Source organism: Nicotiana sylvestris, chromosome 9 (genome assembly GCF_000393655.2).
Source record: "Nicotiana sylvestris chromosome 9, ASM39365v2, whole genome shotgun sequence".
In the NCBI taxonomy this organism is placed as follows: domain Eukaryota; kingdom Viridiplantae; phylum Streptophyta; class Magnoliopsida; order Solanales; family Solanaceae; genus Nicotiana; species Nicotiana sylvestris.
This window is the reverse complement of record NC_091065.1, coordinates 161,996,239-162,020,315: the sequence shown is the minus strand read 5'-3', so window position 1 is coordinate 162,020,315 and position 24,077 is coordinate 161,996,239. Positions and strand designations below refer to the sequence as shown.

At 38.8% G+C, this 24,077-nt stretch overlaps 2 protein-coding genes across 2 annotated transcripts; both read right to left on the bottom strand.

The window, feature by feature from the left end:
* Positions 1-20,006: 20,006 nt before the first annotated feature.
* Positions 20,007-20,321, bottom strand: LOC138878523 (secreted RxLR effector protein 78-like). Its single transcript, XM_070158210.1, has one exon. The coding sequence runs from the start codon at positions 20,319-20,321 to the stop codon at positions 20,007-20,009; it is 315 nt and encodes a 104-aa protein (XP_070014311.1).
* Positions 20,322-20,653: 332 nt separating this feature from the next.
* LOC138878522 (uncharacterized) lies at positions 20,654-21,076 on the bottom strand. The gene has a single exon (XM_070158209.1). The coding sequence runs from the start codon at positions 21,074-21,076 to the stop codon at positions 20,654-20,656; it is 423 nt and encodes a 140-aa protein (XP_070014310.1).
* Between the last annotated feature and the right edge of the window lie 3,001 nt (positions 21,077-24,077).

The window sequence follows — 24,077 nt, the reverse complement described above, 5'->3', positions numbered from 1 at the left end:
GCACCCTGGCCGTTTGTTGCATGGGGCATGGATGTCATTGGGCCTATTGAGTCGACAACGTCCAACGGTCATAGGTTCATTCTGGTAACCATTGACTGCTTCACCAAATAGGTTGAGGCCAAAACCTTCAAGTCGGTAACTAAAAATGCAGTGGTGGATTTTGTTCACTCCCACATCATCTGCCGATTTGGGATCCCAAAAATGATCATTACGGATAATGGTGCGAATCTTAACAGCAGCTTGATGAAAGAGGTATGCCAACATTTCAAGATTACACACCGCAACTCTACCCCATATCGCCCCAAGGCGAATGGAGCGGTCGAAGCAACCAATAAGAATATCAAGAAGATACTGCGAAAGATGGTGGAGGGATCCAGACAATGGCACGAGAGATTACTCTTTGCTTTGTTGGGTTATCGCACTACCGTCCGGACTTCCATAGGTGCAACTCCTTATTTGTTGGTGTACGGAACTGAGGCCGTAATACCCGCGGAGGTTGAAATCCCGTCCCTCCGGATTGTCGCTGAAGCCGAGATTGATGATGATGAATGGGTCAAAGCTCGATTGGAACAGTTAAGCTTGATAGACGAGAAAAGATTGGCAGCAGTGTGCCATGGTCAGCTATATCAGAAGAGAATGGCAAAGGCATACAATAAGAAGGTACGCTCCAGGAAGTTTGAAGTAGGGCAGCAGGTATTGAAGAGGATCCTCCCGCATCAGGTCGAAGCAAAAGGCAAGTTCGCCCCAAATTGGCAAGGGCCTTATATCGTGACCAGAGTGTTGTCCAACGGTGCTTTGTGTTTGACGGATATCGAGGGGAGATGTGTTGACATGGTTATCAATTCAGATGCAGTCAAGAGATATTATGCGTAATTTCTTTGATTATGGCAATTATGGGTTCATTTGTTTGTACTTGGTACTTATTGAATAATGAAATGACGGAGACAGTTCTTTCTTCTATCCAAACACTTTTTACCCTTGTTTCCCCCTTTTGAGCCTTAAGTTATTCTTTCATACCCCTCTTTTGGAATCACTAACGTAAAAGATATGAAAAAGAGAAAGAAGAAGAAAAGAAATTTTTAAGAGAAAATGAAAAAAAAAGAAAAAAAAAGAAAGAAGAAAAAAGAGAGAGATAAAAATCACAAGAAATACAAAACCGTGGGAACTACGTTTGACCTGATTCCTCAAAGAGGATACGTAGGCGCCTCACGGCTCGGTCATAGTGTGCATCATAGCATGCATAGTGTACATAATAGGCACAGTGTGCGTAACACACATAGCTCAACATAGAGTAAAAATAAAATCCCCCAAGCAAGAAACTGGGGCGGAGGTTATGTTTTAAAATTCCAACAAAGTTTGATTCCAAAAGTTGTAGCAGATCACCCATCAAAGTTATTTCATTTCTTGATAGCCTTTCTTTTAGCCCCCATACCAAAACCAACATCGACGTCCAAAAGACCTCCCGATCAATATCCAAGAGGTGCCAAGTCAGGCAAATGAAGCCGAGAATAATACACTGATCCCCGGCGAAGAAGAGGATCATAAAACTGGAAATGAATTAATAGTCCAAAAAGAGAAGGTCATATCAACAACACTCCAATTCCCCGCTGAAGAAATAAAATGAGAGTCTTTAAAACGAGAGAGTCTTATCGGTGAAAACCTTCACAGGCACCATAAGGCGCCGGGAGCTGAGAGAAAAGAGAGAGTCTCATTAGTGAAAACCCCTCGAAGGGCACTATGAGGCGACAAGGCAGATCAGCAAAAGGGTCCGCGTTCGCAAAGAAATGGACACTCATTTATCCCCAGCAAGTAAGACCATCAGGCAAGATGATTGATACAAATAGACTGGGTCAAGAATCTATGGTGCACGTCATGATCATTAGGACCAGTCATATCATCCAGATAAATTTTTTGGTTTAGAAAGATTTTTCTCCTTTTCTACCTTTTTCATTTTTCTTTCTAAAAAAATTGGTTTTGAAAAGGATCTTTCAAAGTTTACTACCAGAGACTGAAGGGGTCCAAAAGCAAAATACGAAAGGGATAGGCCAAAAACCGAGAATAAGACAAAAGGCGTCGAATTGCATCGAAGGAAGGGTGACGTAAAGAAAGCGGAAAATGACGAGTGAAGGACTCGTAGACCAAGTTCCGAGAAGGTTTCCCCGTAGAATGTCGATAAATCACGGACCCAAGTCCGAAGTGGTCAAACTCCACAGGAAAGGGAAATTGATCCGATGCAAGATAACAGTCCCAAAGGTTATCCCCAGGCAATAAAGTTCTATGCCTTGCAATTCTGGGAGGAAGTAAACTCTTAAGGGAGTGGTTTCGAGAGGGAAGCAGACTCCCACAGTTGGTTCTATAAAGAGAAAAGCAAAAAGGGGGATAAATGGAAGACCATCCCCATCAGACGGGTCACCCCCAGCAAGCAACTTTGTCCGCCAACCAGTTGTGGGGGCACAAAGCCAGAAAAGAGAAAGAGAGAAAAAATCATCTCCCAGCGGAAAGACACCATTGCCCACCATGATTAAAACTAACTAAATCCTTTTGTCTGCTGCAGGAAAATAAAGGTTGATGATGGCAGCAAGACGCGATGCCAGGGAAGTCGCCAAAACTGGGGCAGAAAATTTTCTGCCGTTGTCAAAAATTTTCTCGGAAAAACGAGGAAACAAATTCAATACTTTCTGTTTTAGGTCGTCCACCAGTAAAATGCGGGAATACATTCGTGTTCTAGGTCGCCCACCAGTAAAATGCGGGAATACTTTCTGTTTTAGGTCGTCCACCAGTAAAATGCGGGAATACATTCGTGTTCTAGGTCGCCCACCAGTAAAATGCGGGAATACTTTCTGTTCTAGGTCGCCCACCAGTAAAATGTGGGAATACTTTCTGTTCTAGGTCGCCCACCAGTAAAATGCGGGAATACTTTCTGTTCTAGGTCGCCCACCAGTAAAATGCGGGAATACTTTCTGTTCTAGGTCGCCCACCAGTAAAATGCGGGAATACATTCTGTTCTAGGTCGCCCACCAGTAAAATGCGGGAATACATTCATGTTCTAGGTTGCCCACCAGTAAAATGCGGGAATACTTTCTGTTCTAGGTCGCCCACCAGTAAAATGCGGGAATACTTTTTGTTCTAGGTTGCCCACCAGTAAAATGCGGGAATACATTCATGTTCTAGGTCGCCCACCAGTGAAATGCGGGAATACTTTCTGTTCTAGGTCGCCCACCAGTAAAATGCGGGAATACTTTCTGTTCTAGGTCGCCCACCAGTAAAATGCGGGAATACTTTCTGTTCTAGGTCTCCCACCAGTAAAATGCGGGAATGCTTTATGTTCTAGGTCGCCCACCAGTATAATGCGGGAATACGTTTAGTCTTATATTGCAGATTTTGAAATCAGTAACCCCATCGGAAGGCGGAAGGTTACAACAGGAATCCCCAGCAAGAAACAATAAAACCCCCCAGCACAGGGAAGCATAAGGTTGCAAACTCAAGTGCACGCGTCAGAAGGAAGAAAGGACGTGTTTTGAAATAAGCGGCTTGCGAACATTAGACCATGCCCAACATAACAAGTCTGATGAAGAGGGCCGTACCACCCAAGGAACCATTGAAAAGCTTAATGAAGAAGGACATGTCCCCAGCGGACCGAGCAAAATGATGAAAACTGGTACTCAGAGGAGCAAAGGGCCAGTACCATCCCTCAAGCTCACAAAATAAAAGCATCGGAGGAAAACGCAAGCCGACAAGAAAGCAAGGCGACAAGAACAAGTTGAAGATAGATGAGATCTTATGATCCACAGTCTAGCCTAGCTTCTTGTTTTTCCTTTTAGAACAATGTAACAAGGAGATCGGTAAGCGGTAACATCCTACAGCAGCATGTAAGCAGCACACAACAGCAGCGAACACTACAGTCACACGGTAGTCCCAACTACCAAAATTTCCTGAACTACATTGACCTGATTCCTGTTCAGCCCAGGATATGTAGGAAACCTCTGAAGCAAAGGTTCGGTCAAATCTTTTTCGAAAACTGCTTCACACGGAGTACTCGGACGAGCAAAAATCGCCCGCTTTATCTTTGCGCGAAAACCCTTTGTGTCTTCGGGCAAAGAAGGGCAGCTGTAAGCACGTGATTTTTGCTTCGCGAAAGTTACTCCAAAAAGAAAAAGAAAAAGAAAATCAAAAATATATGTTAAAATGGTGTGTTAATTGTTATAGGTGTTAACCAATATGTGTGTAAGTTTATTTTAATTTTTACAATTCTTTTTAGGAATTGTTAGTTTAAAGGGAAAGGGAAAATCGGATTGGGCCCCAAAATGAGGCCCAAAGCCAAAGTAAAGACCCAGTCCAAACCAGGCCTGCCCAGGCACGTCCCCAAAACGACGCCGCATAGGGCGTTTGATCTGAGCCATCCGTCCAGGACAATCCAACGGCTCAGGACCCCTTTCAGCAACCCGTTTTCAAACCCGACCCAATAACCGGTTTAACCCAACCCCTCACTTAAACCAAACGACCCCGTTTCCATACCAAACGACCCCGTCCTGTCAATCACCAATGAATCCAAGCCGTTGAGATCATCTGATCTAACGGCCCAAATCAAATGCCCCATTACGTATATAAACCTCCCATCACACCCCACGCCCCCCAAACCAAACCCCACCCTTCCCCACTATACACCATCGTCCCATACACAGCCCCTTCCCATTCCAAACCCTAGCCTCCCCCATACACTCTCACCCTAAACCCGGCGGCCCCAACGCCGGTGACCACCAAAACAACACCCCTGATGCACCTCACCACCCTGAACACGAATCCACCAACCATATACCTCAAATCACACTCCGTCGTCTCGAATCTTGATTTGAAGATTCGAGACCAAACCCCGATCTACACCAAACCAACCCAAAAACACACTGGACAACCCCCTGACCTCCCTCGTGACCAAACCAAGCTTGGTTTGGTCCGAATCTACCCACGAGGCCTAAAATCCCAGATCTGAAGATTCAAACCCTAGAACATAAGAACCTGGGGAATCCGACCTGTTTCATAAAGGAGCTTGGGGTCTAATAGACTTCAATCAGGGTGTTCTCGGTTGAGAATACCCCGATTAAAGTTTGTTCGGCCTCAAAGGGCCAAATCTGATTCGGACCTGGGTCGACTTTTGTTAAAGTTTTCAGTAAGTTTTTCTTTTCTTTTTTGTTTTATTTGAATACTGCTTGAGGATTGCCAGCATGTGTCGTTGTGATTGTTTGTTATTTTTTGATATTTTCTTTCAATTTCTTCCATCCTCGTAAAGACCTTTTATTTGGTCGTTTGTTCTTCTGTGTATATGTGAATACGTCTTGTGATATACATGCTCGATTAGATTAGTCGTCGCATAGATAACTCATATAGCCTCCCAGTGTCGTGCAAAGTTGTCTGAAACCCTTTGGGACCCTATTCATGTTGTTTATTTAATCGACTGATTATTCCTTGTTATAATTAGTATAGTCGACTCGATAAACGTCGTCGATTAGTTTCCTATGACTGAATGTTCAAATATTCTAATTCATACAATTTCACGTAAGTGAATGAACCTGTTCGTTGTTAATTGATTGCTTGACATTACTTGAAAGTGGTTTGTAACTGCATTATAAACAACTAAAAGATCCAGGCTAGGGCAGCTGGAAATTGAACTTTCAAAAGTTCGAATTCCCTGCTGCAGAAGCAGGGCAAGACAGTGATAACCAGGGATTAACAAGGGTAATTTGGGTGTTAAAAAGAACAGAAATAATTAGTTTAAGTGAGCTGACAAATAGGGTACTGAATTAGGATTAAATTAATGCCAATGGGGAACAAGACATAAGAGTATGGGAATTAAATGAATACTTAACTAAACCCATAACCCTTGATTAGAGTAATAAGACAGAGCATGGGGGCTGATTAAGGATTCCGAGAAAGATGCCTTTAGGCATGGGGAGTTAAGGGGTATGGGCAGACTGCGACTTGCAGGAATCCAGGCAGTTGGACTGACCTGGGGTTTGGCTTATAAATAAGCTGTTTTAGAACATAAAAGGGGCTGGACTTTTAGTCTTCAGAAAAAGAAAGAAATATAAAGAAATTTTCAGAATATTGTAACCAAACACTGTCTGAAAACTGCTTAGGAGTTCAAGTTGGCCAAGCTGTCTTTGCTAATTGTTTGTGGGTTATTTGCCGAGCTGTTTGTGTTTTGTCGAACTGCTGGTGCCGTTACATTGAGTACTCTGGCTTTTTGTTTGTTTCATCATTCTGTGTCTGGTATTGTTTTATTGTTGCTCGACCAACTATTGGGTTTCCCTTGTTGTTGAGACAGCTGTTGTTTATCTGTGGACTATTGGTGGCGTTTGTTGCTGCTTGTTTGCTGTTGATTGTTGATTGCTGCTTACCTGCTGTTGCTGTGTTGTTGTATACTACTCTGCTGATCATTCTCATTCTTTTTTTGCTTTGCTATACCAGGTACACGATTAATAGTGTCAATGTAACTTGAAAGCTGAGCATGAATACAAAAGAGAAGATCTGAAGATGTTTATTTCATACATAGACTGTTATATTGAACATCATGTAATGTATAATAGTCTACATTCTTGCTTGGATCATGTAAGGTAGCCTGCATGCCCGATAAAAAGCAATGTATGGTGATTGAATGTTAGTTTGTATAAGTAGGCTGATAGATAAAAGTATTCTCAATGCAGTAGGGTGTATCTTAGACTTTATTTAATTATGTTTAGCATGTCCTTAACTGCATCAAACTATCCATGTTAGTTGATTTCATTTCCTTTTGATAAATTGCCTCCTTATAATTGGCAAATCATTGCCTTTAAAATAAATAATACAAGCCTGCATTTCTCAACCTCACGAAGGTTGGGCCCAAGTCGAACGAACCAAGCAGGCTTCCGTCGGAAAAGCAGTAGCCCAGGCCCTGCCGATACTGTGTGGGTTGGGTTTGGGCCCATAATATTCGGGATGCGGCCTGTGTATGTGGCCGTGATTCTGATCGTGTAAAAGCATTCTGAATCCTGCTATAAATAACCTGCAAGCATGTAATTGAGTAGGATCGTTTTACTTTCAATTAGTAGAAACAAATGCGACAAGATAACATAGCCGCTATAGGATATCCTTTAAAAATAAAGACGAGATGAGCCTCGACAAATAAAAAATGCACAAGTTGCGGGGCCCTCCAAATGTATATCTTAAAATATTTAGAATTCGGGACATGCCGTTTAGCGAATTTCACGGCCTTTTCCAACATAACAATACGCTAGTTGCTTTAGGCGCGTATTTAATAATATTATCTCCTTAAACTCGGGTGCACATTTATGTGACCCAAGTCCAAATCTCAACGGAATCGAAATGTGTCTCTAATCACGGGTATATTGATTATGGCGTGGTCCGAGATGCATTTCCATGACGTTGCAAATTCTTTTAATAATAAATGAGACGAGCCTCGACAAACAAAAATGCACAAGCTGCGGGGCCCTCCAAATGTATATATCAAAATACTTAGAATTCGGGACAGGCCGTTTTAGCGAATTTCACGGCCTTTTCCCAACATAACAATACGCTAGTTGCTTTAGGCGCGTATTTAATAACGTTATCTTCCTAAACTCGGGTGCACATTTATGTGACCCAAATCCCAATCTCAACAGAGCTGAAACATAGCTCTAATCACGGGTACATTGATTGTAACGTGGTTCGAGGTGTGTTTTCCACGATATTGCAATTCTTGATAAAAATAACATTAAATGATAAAAGTGGTTAAAAGATAAAATTGGCATATAAGTTCACATTTGCATAAAAGCAGATAATCAAGCCGAATATAACAGTTGAGCGACCGTGCTAGAACCACGGAACTCGGGAATGCCTAACACCTTCTCCCGGGTTAACAGAATTCCTTATCCGGATTTCTGGCACGCAGACTGTAATATAGAGTCATCCTTTTCCTCGATTCGGGATTAAATTTGGTGACTTGGGACACCCTAAATCTCCCAAGTGGCGACTCTGAAATAAATAAACCAATCCCGTTTCGATTGTCCTTTAATTGGAAAAACTCCCTTGCACCCTCTCGGGTACGTAAAAAGGAGGTGTGACAACCACGAGCTAATAACTGTCTTCCTTCAAGCGCAAGAGCCAGATTACTTTCAAAACATGATGTCCGCAGTTGGCAAATCCTTCTCGGAAGCAATCAAAATGGGAGAAATGATAGAGAATGGTCTTAAGACAGGCAAAATTATAAGTCAAGAAGTTTTTAAAGCCGCAACTCAAGCTATCCGGGTTAAGTCTGATAATTTTAGCGACACAAATGAGAAGATTGAAGAAATCATGATGACATCAGGGTCAAGAAGAGGCCCCAAGAGAACATCTCGAAGGTATGAGCAGCCTCCTCAAGTTTTCCATGAATCCCCTGAGCAGTATTATCCCCCTCAGAACCCACAACACTCTGTTGTTCCACCTCAGTATGTTGCCCAGCCACCAAAACACCCCAGAAGGCGAGCACGAGCATCACAAAATCTCCAGAAGCCTCCACAAAATTTTCAGGTGCCCTATAACCCACATCCAAGCCAGAGGTATAAAGGGGAACAAAGGTTGAAAGATAATTTTACACCAATAAGAGAGTCCTATGAAAGCTTATTTGAGAAGTTAAAGCATTATGACATGATTGCATCTATTCCTCCAAATCATGTGGACCCACGTGCAAGAAGCTTTGACCCTTCTAAAAGGTGTGAATACCATTCCAATGCCCAGGGGCACAATGTTGAAAGCTGTCGGGATTTGAAAAGAGAAATAGAAAGGATGATCCAGGAAAATCTGATTGTGATCCAAGATAGCGACACCCAGAATATCGCGCAGAATCCTTTACCTGCACATCATGATGCACACTTTGTAGGGAAGATGCCTGGTGACATGGAGTTTGAGAATCATCCCGGGAGCTTGCTAACTGAAGCTAAGGATGTTGAAATTGGAGAAGGCCCTACTGATTTTGATGAACAAATTTGTGGCTAAATGTCAAGCCTAATAATTGAAAAGTCATTCCCTCCTCCGAGGAAGGAATCTTGATAGCCTGTTTTGATTTTTTTTTATCTGGGTTATTTCAGGGTTGTGATCCAGATTTTATTTGTTTTATTGAGTCAAACCCTTCTATCCCTCCATTCTGTTTGTATGAGTCTTGTCTGTCTGTTCTGTTTCTATTAGCCGGGTTATTTTAGGGTTGTACTCGGATTTTAGGTTGCTTGTTTAGTTGTCAAACCCTTCCATCCTTATTCAATAAAATATAGTTTGTCCTTTTGTGTCATTCTATTTCTAGTTCTTTTCTCGCTAGTTCTAATGACATGACATGCATGCGGAAATTTTGGCCAGATCTTAGAAACTGATTTAATCTGGAATTCGAGTAAAATTCACCTTCAAATCATTGTGAAGATCGGGCTTGAGGAAGAATCAATTGAAGTTTGTTGGAAAGTTTGACATTAAGGGATGAGAAGTGTCTTGTGACCACGACACACCAAGAAGACAGACATGTTCGTAAATGCTGGGATCGCGAAAAGATAGCACGATTGGCATTCTCGAGGCTATGAGGCCCTTTTTCCGCTACCCAAACACTTTATATCCTTTGCCACCCCTTTGAGCATGTGTTATTTTCTTTGGCCACCCTCTTTTGGAATCAAGTTTAGAGTCGGAAAAAGATGAAAAATGAAAAAAAAGGGAAAAAGATAAAAAAGAGTCCATGTCCCAAGAGTACAAACTGGGGCAATTCTTAGAAAGTTCAAAAAAAAAGGTTGTCTGGCTCCAAAAAATAGAAGCTGGGGCAATTTGTTTTGAAAGAAAAAGGGAAAGAAAAAGAAAAAGAAGAAAAAAAAATGCATAAAGAATGATGAAAATTATAGTTAGGTCAGATGTTTGAACTACGTTCGACCTGATTCCTTAAAAAATAAGGATACGTAGGCAGTCTCACGGTTCGGTCCAACCAAATAAGAATTTAGAAGAAAAAAAATTAAAAAAATAGAAATATCCAAAAATCCCCAGCATCTGAAACTGGGGCAAAAAATTTATTTCACTTTTGAAAGAATCGATTCCAAGAGTTGTAAGTCTACAACTCCTCATTTTGAGTCTACTTTGAGCCTTCATATCGACCCTTCTTTCCAACCCTATCCAAAACTTTCCAAATAAAGACCTTCCGATATGCCTTCAAGAATGCCAAGAGAAGCATGCAATGAGCAATGGTTGTCACGCAACATATAACACTGTCAGGATGTTTGCGCAAGAAACAAAAGAAAAAGAAAAATAGAGAAGAAAAATGAGAGAGTCTTACTAGTGAAAACCCTCACGGGCACTGTAAGGCGACGATAAGCAGAGATGAATAGATGAGAGAGACTTGTTGGTGAAAACTCCTCGGGGCACCATTAGTCGAAAGTGAGTCGTGAAGCTAATGCAAAGGATTGGCACGGATAGGCCCGACTCTAAAGATCATAAGAATGGTAAAAGGGAAGATTTGGTCAGTTTGACAGATTGGCTGTTAAGTCCAAATGCATGTCATGATTATTAAGGCTAGTTATTGAAAAAAAAAATCTTCCTTCTGTCCTTCCGACAGGGGCATTTCTTGTTAATATTTTGTTTCTTTGCGTCATTGTGTCCTTCACCCAGAGTCAGTCCTTCTCAAAACAAGCAAGAAAAGATGTCAAAATCTGCTACTAGCTTTTCAGTTGTACAAAGTAAATTTCGCCAGCAAACTCAGTTGTTAATGTCAACATGCCTTGAGGATTCATACAAAGGCTCCCCCAAAAGACTCTTGTCAGCCTGGTTGACGCAAACAAAGATAACTTGTGATTCCCTCTGACAGACAAAGTGCTCAGATATCAGAAAGGATCATTTAAGAAAAGATCTTCAGTTGGGATAATGCTGATTGAGCCAGAAATACAAATGATACCGGGTGTGAAACAGTCAGAGTTGGTGCAGAAGAAAAGTTTCTTGAGACTGATCGAGCAAAAGCCAAGCTGCTCAAGACTCAAGGCCACAAACCGACCACCATTTTCAAAACTGACAAATTTTTCTTTGTGTGAAACAGGAACAAAGCAGAGCAAGGAAAATGGTTTAAAAAAAAAGAGAAAAAGAAAAGACGAGAAGAGCCGACAAAGGGAAGTTTCTCAAATCTTTGCCTTTATTTGTCTTGCTACTATGCATAAAATCTTGCCATTGATCTTCACATTTTCCTCCTAGGATAAAAAGTCCTAGTCTGATGGATTTTCCTCCCAATATAAATCTTAGTTTGATGAATTTTTCTCCTAAGATAGAAAATCTAGTCTGACGAACTTTCTCCTAGGATCACAATCTTAGTCTGATGAATCTTTCTCCTAAGATAACAAAAAGAGGACCTAGTTTGATGAACTTTCTCCTAGGATCAAAATCTTAGCCTGATGAATTTTTCTCCTAAGATAGAAAACCTAGTCTGATGAATCTTCTCCTAGGATCAAAATCTTAGTCTGATGAATCCTTCTCCTAAGATAACAAAACCTAGTCTGATGAATTTTCTCCTAGGATAAATGTCTTAGTCTGATGAATTTTTCTCCTAAGATAGAAAACCTAGTCTGATGAATTTTCTCCTAGGATAAACGTCTTAGTCTGATGAAGTTTTCTCCTAAGATAGAAAACTTAGTCTGATGAATTTTTCTCCTAAGATAGAAAACCTAGTCTGATGAATTTTCTCCTACGATAAACGTCTTAGTCTGATGAATTTTTCTCCTAAGATAGAAAACCTAGTCTGATGAATTTTCTCCTAGGATAAACGTCTTAGTCTGATGAATTTTTCTCCTAAGATAGAAGACCTAGTCTGACGAATTTTCTCCTAGGATAATTTGAAAAAAAGGCAGTTTGAATTTGAAAAAAAGGAGTCATTTTTTAGTCTTCTTAAGATTATCAATGTTTAGTTTTCCTAAAATCAAGGAACGCCCGCCTGAAGAACAGAATGACGATTTATTTTTCGAAGTTGTTGAAATCTCGCCCGCCTGAAGAAAGGAATGGCGATTTATTTTCGAAGTTGTTGTTGAGGTCAGGAGCCCCCCCTGAAGAATAGAATGGCGATTTATTTTTCGAAGGTGTTGATTGAGGTCAGGAGCCCCCCTGAATAACGGAATGTCGATTTATTTTTCGAAGATGTTGTTGAAGTCAGGAGCCTCCCCTGAAGAACAGAATGACGATTTATTTTTCGAAGTTGTTGTTGAGGTCAGGAGCCCCCCCTGAAGAACAGAATGGCGATTTATTTTTCGAATTTGTTGTTAAGGTCAGGAGCCCCCCCTGAAGAACAGAATGTCGATTTATTTTTTGAAGTTGTTGGTTGAGGTTGGGAGCCCGCCCATATAACAGAGGAATACATTTCAGTCTTTACATTTTAAGTCTGGAAGTTGGGAGCCCGCCCATATAACAGAGGAATACCTTTCAGTTTGTTAAATTTCAAATTTTGAAGTTGGGAGCCCGCCCATATAACATAGGAATACATGGAAGTTTGAAGTCAGTAAAGCAGAGGAATACAATCGAAATCCCCTGCGGGAAAAACAAAAATTCCCAGCAGAGGAAGGAAGTTCAAGATTCGATGGAAAATAATGCGAAGCTCCCGAGAAGGACATAAGCAGTTTGAGATCGGCGGTCAAGGGAGAATACAAGACAAATCAGCAGTAAAGAAATACCCGAGGAGTCACCGAGACATCAAAGCAACAAGAGACACAAGAGCACGACTGAAGATCTAGATAAGATTTTGTAATTCATAGACTATAGTTTAGTCTAGCTTCTTGTTTTCTTTCAGCATGGTGTAATAAGGAGGTCGGCAAGCAGTAATAACAGCATGCAACAGCAGTAACATTGCAGTCCCATGGTAGTCCCAGCTACCAAAACTTCCCGAACAACATTAACCTGATTCCCTTCTAGCCAGGGATATGTAGGAAACCTTTGAAGCAAAGGCTCGGTTAAATCTTTTCAAAAATTGCTTCACAAGGAGTACTCGGATGAGCAAAATCGCTCGTATCTGCTCACTTTATCTTTGCACGAAAACTCTTCGTGTTTTCGGACAAAGAGGGGCAGCTGTAAGCACGTGATTTTTGACCTATATGAGAATTACTCCCAAAAAATTCAAAATAAAACAATTTTCCTTAGTGTGCAATTTTGAGAATTTTCGTGGCATTTTTGGATAATTATTTGTATTTGTCCGTGCATGTTTATTTGTTAAATTAATAAAAAATACAAAAATATGTCGCATTTGCATTTAGGATTTGATTCTACAATTAGGAGCAATTAAGTTTGTTTTACCAGAACAAAAAAATCTTTAAAAAAATGTATGTTGCATTTTTAGCATTTAATGTCCAAATTGTGTGATTTTATCGTAATTATTATTTAATTATGTATTAATTGTTATTAAGAATTAATTTGCACTTTTATAAATTAATTTAGCTCTATAGGATAATTTAGGATTTTTAGAATTTAATTTTAGTTTAAGAAAAAATAAAAGAAGAAGAAAAAAAGCATTGGAAATAAGAAGAAAATCGGATTGGGCCACCTTTTAATTTAAATCAACCAGGCCCAAACCAAATAACCCCCACCGGGTCGGCCCGACCCAGTCCGCCCCATAACCCAAACGAACCCTACCCCCCCTTTTCTATTTTTTATCTCCTAACCAAAAGAGAACCCTAAAACCACCCGCCCCCCTTTCCCTTCATCTTCTCCAAACCACCCCCGTTTGTCCTCTCACCTCCATGACAGCTGCTGCCCCTTCTCCTTCTTCTTCCAACTACCCTCCTATGGCTACCTTCATCTCCTTCTTCATCGTCCTCCAGCTGACCACCAACGGCCTCCTCACGTCCACCATGTCCATGGCTGCCCTCCCCGTCGTCCCATTCACCCTTCGTCCCAAACGACCATGGCTGCCTTATCCTTCGTCTGCATCGACGACCAATACCCCAGCTAGCCCCAACTCGCTTCTGAGCAACCACCAAGCCGGCAACAAAACGTTGCTGCTTCTTCTTCTTCTTTATCTCCGCTGCCTCGTCGACCTCCAGCAAACCTCACAGTCCGTCGAGCTCCAGCCAGCCACCATGGCTGCTGCTTCGTCTTCAACTGCCTTCCCCCTCGCCACCAGCAGCTCGTCGACCAGCAGCTCGTCCAAACAACCAACTTCATCTCCTTCGTCATTTCCTCCAGTCGCCAGAAAAACCTTACGTCCAGCCATGATAGACCACCATCGCCTATGCAATGTCCAACTTCATCCACGAATGTCGGCAACCAGTGACCCCATCGTTCTGCTTCCAACTCCATCTCCAGGCAGTACGTCGAGGTCATGCATCCGAGGTCATGCTCAGTCATACGTCGAGGCAGTACGTTGATTAGGAGTTTATTATGCAGAGTTAGATTATTAGTTGGAAATTGATTAAATGAATTGGTTATAGTTGCTACAGTTTGGTTGATTGATTTAGGAGAATTGGATATACCTGATGGGGTAGAATGGTAATTTCAGTAGTTTCAGGGGCATTTTCGGGATTTTAAGTTTTAAAAAATGATTAATTTGAGTGTTCTGTCCACTAAGTACTAATAATATTAAATTAATACATTATTTAATACATAGTGGGGGATAAGATATGTGGTAGTGGGAATTAATACATTGTTTAATATAGTGGGGGACAAAACATGCGGTAGTGGGGCAATAAGGAAATTAAATAAAGAAAAGATATGTGGTAGTGTGAACTAATATATTTGTTTAATATAGTGGGGGACAAAACATTAAGTAGTGGGATTCAAAAGGGGGATAGGGAGTAGATGGTGGGATTAATTTAAATGCTTCAAGTTTGGCTATAAATAAGAAGAGGTTGACACAAGTTAAAGGGGGGAGAGGAAGACATTCTGGAAATCTGGAGAGGGGTTGAACATTTTTCTGAAAATCTTAAGAGAGTGTTGGAGAGTTTAAAAATAGCAAACAAAAACAAAGTAGTCTACGAGTTTAGTTTTTGGGTTTAAACACGCGTGGTTGAGTCTGTTTGTGGTGATGTTGGTTGTTGCAGTTTAGTCTTTTACAAACTTTTGGGGTTGTTCTATTGAGTTTGTTTGGTTTTCTTCAAATTTTTCCGGGCCTCGAATCTGGTTTGAATTGCTGCTATTGGGTTGATATTGTCTTGCCGTGTTATTACTGTTGCTGACTGCTCCTTCATCTTCTTGTATTGCCATTTCCAGGTACACAGCTGTAACCTTGGTCATTTGTAAGCCGAAAACATAAGCATGAATATACATGAAGATTTGAAGTTTTAAGTTTGATCTAGCTTTTCTACTGATTTGTATATTAGGATATCTCATTCATTAATATCATGCAAATGCCTGCGAAATGCATAAACTGGACTGTTGAACCTATTTCTACAAACATGTGAATAATGTTAGTAACTAATATTCTCGAATGTTAGTGATTGATGTTAGCCTAATGTCGGTTTTTTAAGCATTGACGCATTTCTTCGACAAGTCGTAAAAAGAGTAAAAAAAAATGGCTTTGTATTACACATAGTCAATTCCAATAGTTCAAGTCATCTAATAATGTTAGTTTAAATTAATCAAAGAATAGTTGGTTTGTTTTGATATTACCGGGTGTCAATCTCGTATTCTATTCATAATCTCAACTTTAGTGTTATTAACTAATAGAATGAGGAACGAAATAATCTCCCTTTGTACAAGCTCGATTACAATTTCCCATTTGCATTTGTCTTAGACTAATAACTAATAAGTCACGTCCTTTTTTTAAGCATGTAATTAATTTGGAGATTTTCTTCTAGAGACAAACTTAATAAAAATGTAGTCACTTTAGGATTGTCCCTTTTAAAAATGAATGAGATGAGTCTCGACAAACAAGAATACACAAATTGCGGGGCCCTCAACGGATAGTTATTTCGAATGCTTAGATTTCGAGACAGGCCGCATAGCGAACTTTACGACTTTTCTCAAAATAACAACGCGTTAGTTTTTAGGCGCGTATTTAATAATGTTATTTTCCTAAATTCGGGTCCACATTTATGTGACCCAAATCCAAATCTCAACGAAGTCGGAACGTATCAAAAATTGCGGGTACATTTATGTGGCGCAATTCGAGATGCATTCTCACGACGTTGCAATTTCTTTGAATAAATAATAACAAAGCAGTAAATAGTTAAAATTTGCACGTAGGTTCATAATTGTATAAAATGAGATAATCAAGCCGAATATGACAGTTGAGCGACCGTGCTAGAACCACGGAACTCGGGAATGCCTAACACCTTCTCCCGGGTTAACAGAATTCCTTATCCGGATTTCTGGTGCGCAGACTATTAAACAGAGTCATTCTTTTCCTCGATTCGGGATTAAAACCGGTGTTTTGGGACACCATAAATCTCCCAAGTGGCGACTCTGAAATAAATAAATAAATCCTGTTTCGATTGTCCTTTAATTGGAAAAACTCCCTTCTGCGCCCCTTTGCGGCGGCGCGGGTGAAAAAGGAGGTGTGACAAAAGGAAAAAACTATTTGAATGTGAGATTAGAGTTCTTAAAACTATGATGAGAATGCTCAAACTATGGATAATACCACAAAGTTGAAGTCTTATTTATGAAAAATAAAATAAAAAATAAAAAATAAAAAATTTAAAATAAAAAATAAATTTCTATATAGCCAATTTTACTAATAAAAATTAAAAATTAAATTTGTATCTTAAAACTAAAAGAGAAAGAAAATTTACATAAGTAAATAATATGACAGTGAAAATATTACTACAACATTCAGATATAATGTGTTCAAAATAATTATAAAATATTTTTTTATGATTAAAATAAAATTTTAATATAGGTAATTTTACAAATAAAAATTAAAAAATAAATTTGCATCTTAAAGCTAAAAAGAAAGAAAATTTAACTGCATCTAATACAAAAATAATTATAAGAGAACTCAATACATTTGGAACATAACAATCAAATAGATTAATTCAAAGTTACAATTTAAAATAAAATATGATATTATTTTGGTTATAGGTGAAATAGTAATATAAAAACTAATTAAAATATTGTAGTAGAGAAGAGAGTGTATAAAAAATAGAGGTAGTGTGAGGATACTTATACTTTAAATTAAATAAAAATAAATAAATTAAATAATTAAAATAAATTTTAAATATTACTTATAAATTTAAATGATTAAAAAATTTCGAATAAGAGGTTACAAGCATATAAATATACCAAATTTCAAGAATAAAATATTTATATTTGTTAAGGACTATTAAAGGATAATAAGCAAGACATTAATTTAATTATTAAGCTAATAAAAATTATATGATAGTATAATAATATTAATTAATAAATAATACAATAACTATAAGAAAAGAACAACAAAAAAAAGAATTTGCATAAAAATGATGTGATAAATAAGACATATTTGACTTTCAGATAAAAACAAAGTGATAGTAAGAATTTTATTAAAATAAATTATCTAATGTGCTCAAACAAGACAGATCACAACATGACATATTTAGTATTCTTTAATATTGACAGCAAAATGAAATGCAAGTACTACAATTAAGGATTATGCTAATACAAATATATATATATGAAAAATAGGTTGTCCACTACGAGATTTGAACAATAATTTCATATCGAGAGTTGAACAATAATTTCATATTCTTCTTCATAATTAATATCTAATGTTATATAATTTTTATCTCAGAGGTTTATATTTTAAGATTATTCGCACATGATTCAAACAACCTACATCACAATTTGATATGATTTTTGTCCGCGCATCGCGCGGATACTAATACTAGTATATATTAAAGTAAGAAAGTTTGCCTTCTCATTTAGCCAAGTGACAAGTTATTAGAAAGCCAAGTGGCAACATATTAAAAAAAAACACATGACAACTTAGTTTATTAAAAATGCAAGTTGTAACAACCAGATTTTTCGGCCTAGCAACTATAATGAGACATGCTAAGAAAAGATTATTCATTATAATGAGACATCTTCTATTTGGTCGGAATGGTTACAGAAGAGAACAAAACATTTGAAGCTGAAACGAATAAGTACAGAGCTAGGAATTATTAAATTACTTAATTATATTGTATCTCTATATGCCAATACCGAAATAATTAATGGAATTCTTTTTTTGATAACTTATTTTGGTGTTTAATTGCAAGGTTTACTAATGAATTGTATACCTTTTCTGGAATTCCATTTCAGCTAAAACAAATGGATCAACAATTGAATATGTATAAATCTAATTTTTTGGACCTATGCTTTAGAACATGTTATATTGATCTAGCTTTTGATTAAAATAATTTCGATTTTATTTGTTCATGAAACAAAGAAAGATGAAGATGAACCATAAAGTCTTGATGATAGCCTATGCACCTACAATTAATGGGTATACTGGGAATGCTCTAGCAGTTAAGACCTTAGAACTACTTTGCTCATAGTCAGCCATTAAGGTCACTTCGTTCATCTCTACATCCATTGAAGTAGAGATGAAAGAAACCTCAGTCATATACAATCTTGAGAGTATTAGCTCCATCTTTGGATACAATTAGAATAGTTCAACAGTTATGTAATAATACAAGAAAGATTTGAGTTTTCAGTTAGCTGAATAAACCATAATGAGAATGAAGCATACAAATTAGTACTAACATTACTGTTTACTTTCTGTTCATTTTGCATTCTTGCATTTGTAGTGCATATTTTCACAGGCCAGAGTACACTTATGAATGTCTTTAATTATCTCTTTAACTCTTGGAATATTTCACAATGTATCTCTCATTTCAAGAAAGCTACTACTATCATATCATACTTTCAATAGAATTCAAATGAGCAAATAATTAAGAGCAATATTATCATGCTAATATATTTTTTTTACAATCCGCGCATCGTGCGGGTACGTATACTAGTACTAATAAAACAACAACAACAACCCAGTAGAATCCCACAAGTGGGGTATGGGAGGGTAGTGTGTACGCAGACCTTACCCCTACCCCGAAGGGGTAGAAAGGCTGTTTCCGAAAGACCCTCGGCTCAAGATAATAAAAAGACAAAAGGAGAGAATATTAGATTCATCACGGAGATCATAGAAAAAATAGGAACATAAAATGCAGAAGAAAAATGTAAAGCAAAAACGATGGCTAGTAAGTGGAACCTGCGTCGAAAATAGAAAATAGTAAGAAACGACATTACCCCTGGGCCCTGGCTATCTTAGACAAAACCCTACCAGACTAGGCTCACAAAGACACAAAGTAACGCAAGACTCAACTACCTCCTAGCCTACAACCGTAATACTCGACCTCCACAACTTCCTATCAAGTATGATGTCCTCGGAAACTTGAAGCCTCACCATATTCTGCCCGATCACTTCTCCCCAATACTTCTTAGGCTGCCCTCTACCTCTTCTTGTGCCTTCCACAACCAGCCGCTCACACCTCCTTACTGGAGTATCTGGGCTTCTCCTCTGCACATGCTCGAACCATCTGAGCCTCGTTTCTCGCATCTTCTCATCAATGGGAGCCACGTGCACCTTCTCCCGAATATCATCATTCCTAATCTTATCCATCCTAGTGTACCCGCACATCTACCTCAACATCCTCATTTATGCTACTTTCATCTTTTAGATATGTGAGTTCTTAACAGGCCAACACTCAGCCCCATACATCATGGCCGGTCTAACCACCGCTTTATAGAGCTTACCTTTGAGTATCGTTGGCACTCTCTTGTCGCACAAGACTCCAGATGCTAACCTCCACTTCTCCATCCTACCCCAATACGGCGTGTGATATCCTCATCGATCTCTCCCATCCCTCGTAAATAACCGAACCAAGGTACTTGAAGCTGCCTCTACTTAGGATAACCTGTGACTCAAGCCTCACATCCACGTCCACTTCCCCCGGCTCGGCACTGAACTTACACTCGAGGTATTCCATCTTTGTTATGCTTAGCTTGAAGCCCTTAGACTCAAGCGTCAGTCTCCAAACTTCCAATATCTCATTAACACCGGTTCATGACTCATCAATCAAAACTATGTCATCGGCAAATAGCATACACCACGGCACCTCCCTTTGAATATGGTTTGTTATCGCATCCATCACCAGGGTGAATAAGAACGGACTGAGTGCAGAGCCTTGGTGTAACTCCATATCAACCGGAAAATGCTTAGAGTCGCCTCCTACTGTCCTAACCCGAGTATTAGCCCCATTATACATGTCCTTAATTGGCGTAATATAAGGAACCGACACACCTTTTGCCTCCAAGCATCTCCAGAGAACTTCTCTAGGAACCTTGTCATACGCTTTCTCCAGGTCAATAAACACCATGTGCAGATCCTTCTTTCTCTCTCTATACAGTTCCACCAATCTCATAACAAGGTGTATACTTCTGTGGTGGAATGACCCGGCATGAACCCGAACTAATTATCGGATACAGACACTATCATCCTCACCCTCGCTTCAACCACCCTCTCCCATACTTTCATGGCATAACTCAGTAGTTTGATACCCCTATAATTGTTGCAACTCTGGATATCACCTTTGTTCTTATACAGTGGAACCACCGTACTCCACCTACACTCATATGACATCCTTTTTGCTATAAAAATAACATTAAACAACTCAGTCAACCACTCCACACCTGCTCTCCCTACACACTTTCAAAACTCCACTGGAATCTCGTCTGGCCCGGTTGCTCTGCCCCTACTCATCTTACACATAGCCCCCATGACCTCCTCGACCTCGATATGCTTGTAGTGCCCGAAGTCACGTTGACTCTCAGAATGCTCCAATTCACCTAGAACAATATCACGATCCCCTTTTCCATTCAGAAGTTTATGAAAGTAAGTCTGCCATCTCCTCTTAATTTGGGCATCTTCCGCCAGTACTCTACCATCTTCGTCCTTAATGCATCTCAATTGGTCCAAATCTCGAGCCTTCCTCTCTCTCAATTTGGCCAGCCAGAATAACTTCTTCTCCCCGTCTTTTTCCCCCATTTCCTCATACATACGACCATAATCCGCAGTCTTAGCCTCTGTGACCGACAATTTAGCTTCCTTCCTAGCTACCTTATATCTCTCCATGCACGCCCGCCTCTCCGCCTCACCTATGCTCCCCACTAACTTCAGGTATGTCGCTTTCTTCGCTTCCACTTTACCTTAGACCACTTCATTCCACCACCAGTCTCCTTTGTGCCCACCAAAGACACCGGTCGAGACCCCTAACACCTCTCTCGCAGACTCCCTTATACAGTTTGTTGTCGCTGACCACTTAGTGTTTGCGTCCCCACTGCTCCTCCAAGCTCCCATAGCCGACAACCAACACTCCAACTCTTGGGCTTTATCCTTAGTCAAGGCTCCCCACCTGATTCTTGGTTTTCCCCGAGCAGACCTTTTCCTTCTCTTTAACCTAATACCAACATCTAGCACCAAGAGTCTATGCTGCGTCGTGAGTGTCTCACTCGGAATCACCTTGCAGTCCTTGCACAACCCGCTATCACACCTCATGAGGAGGAGATAGTCAATCTGAGTCTTCGGTACCGCATTTTGAAAAGTAATCAAATGCTCTTTCCTCTTCGGAAAGCTAGAGTTTGCAATCACCAACCCAAAAACCTTAGCGAAGTCCAACATCGAGGTACCTTCCCCGTTCATCTCCCCAAAACCAAAGCCTCCATGCACCTCGCCATAACCACTTTCGGTCACCCCAATATGACCATTGAAATCCCCTCATATGAATAGCTTCTCAGCAGGAGGAACCTGGCGCACAATCTCATCTAACCCCTCCCAAAAGCGTTGTTTTACCTCCTCATCTAGGCCCGCATGCAGCGCATAGGCGCTAACGACGTTCAGGGTGTACTCTCCAATCACCAACTTAATAAACTAAGTCATACTAATAAAAATAATCATAAAAAGTTAGCAATGATATACAACATTCAAAAAATCTAAGCAAAAGAAAAAAATTAATGTGTATGATTGAAAATCGTTGAAAATACATAAATAACGCAATATACAAAATTTCAAAGAGAGTGGAGGTGATTTTGACTAATGAGTCAAAATTTGTTATTAACGATATACAACAACAACAACAACAAAAAATTTAGTAAAATCCCACAAGTGGGGTTTGGGGAGGGTAGTGTATACGCAAATCTTACCCCTAACTTATGAAGGTAGGGAGGTTGTTTCCGAAAGACTCTCGGATCAAGAACAATAAAAATGAAGTAATAAAGAAACAATAGCAACAACAAGGTAATAAGACAATGGAAGCAAATAATACAACGAGTAATAATAAAGATCCAGGGATACGAAACTACAACAATAGTGTCAATCCTACTAATAATGATGACGCACCGTATAAAAACAAGGGAGTAGGAATAGGAAAATACCTGACTAGTACTACTACTTGCGGTAAGACAAGGCGAAATTCTAGACTGTCTATCAACCCACCACCCTAATTCTCGACCTCCACGCCTTTCTATCGAGGGTCATGTCCTCGATAAGCTGGAGCAGAGTCATGTCATGCCTAATCACCTCACCCCAGTTCTTCTAAGGCCTTCTTATACCCCTCCTCTGACTCGCATGAGAAACCTCTCACGCCTCCTAATCAGGACATCAGAGTCTCTCCTCTTCACATGATCGAACCATCTCAGCCTCGATTTCTGCAACTTATCTTCCATAGGAGCCACACTCACTTTGTCCATAATATATTTTCCTATTATTAATGATATACAATATTCAAAAAATTAGGAAAAAATATTTTTTCAATAGTTATGGTTGAAATTCTTTGAAAACACGTAGATGAGACAATATATAATATTTCAGAAAGATTGGAGGTGACTTGGATTAGTTTAAAGAAAAAAATTCTTAGCCAAGCTTGAGTTTATAAATTTCTTTACGACGTGTGTATCTAACATGTATCTCACACATATGTATCCATAGATATATATATATATATAGGTACACAAAAGATATACATTTAATACATATGGAATATACAAAAAATACACCGGAGATGCATAGTAAGATACACATATCATCTTTTTTCATGTTCATCTTCAACTTCGAATTTGGCTCAAATTTCAATTTAAACCACCTCAAAACTCCACTAGATCATCCTAGAATGAGATATAAACTCTTGAAATGTACCCAATATATTCCAACAGTACTCACTCAAAACAAATTCAAAATTTTAAAACTCAAATATTCAAATTCAATAAGTGAGCTTCAATAGCTTTCAATGGAGTCCAAGGCCAACTAAAAACGGTTGTGATGATGAGCATCAAAGAGTAGACAAATAAGACACATAAGGAACATTTTCTTTGTATAAACCATGAAGTTAGACAATATCTTGACAAAATGCATACAATTTCTCGAAATTCGCTATTGAATTAGATAATTAATAATACTAATAATCTTTAAATCAATTTAAGATAATACTAAGGTAATTGTACTTTTTTTCTTTCTTTTTTCTTCCCTAAGAATCATACATAATCAATTCCGCTAAGATTGGTAGCATTTTACGACAATTAGCTAATATTAATAGTATTTTATGAATTAGATAATATTTATACTATTAAAGGCCAAACGGGATAGTTTGCTCTTTTTAGGGCATCTCCAACCTTTACCCCCATTTTGATCTCCAAAACGGGACAATTTACTCCAATCATTCCCCAATTTTTTTCCCCAAAAGAGAATATTCTTTTTTATATTTTTCTCTCTCTCTTCTATATTATATTATTATCTTCCATTTCATTTTTATTTTTTAATTTCTATTAAACAAATTCAATCTTTTATTTTCATTAATTTATAATTCTCATTAAAAAAATTCCATAAAATTTTAAATAATATAATTTTTAAGCATTTATTATAGATTAACTAATAATTCAAATAAAAGTGAAATCATTGCGGTACAAGATTAATTAAATACATATTACATAACGATAAAATTCATTCGAAATACTACATAAATATTCAACTTCAACCTCTATATTCTCTCATAAATAATCTATTAATGCATAACCTCTAGCAACATCTAATATTTTATATTGGAAACTTTCAATTTTAGCATCATCTAATATTTTATATTTGT

Bases quoted from the DNA above. Each gene is read 5' to 3' on its own strand.
- LOC138878523 (XM_070158210.1), bottom strand. From the start codon at position 20,321: ATGGTGTTTATTGACCTGGAGAAAGCGTATGACAAGGTTCCTAGAGAA.
- LOC138878522 (XM_070158209.1), bottom strand. From the start codon at position 21,076: ATGGAGAGATATAAGGTAGCTAGGAAGGAAGCTAAATTGTCGGTCACA.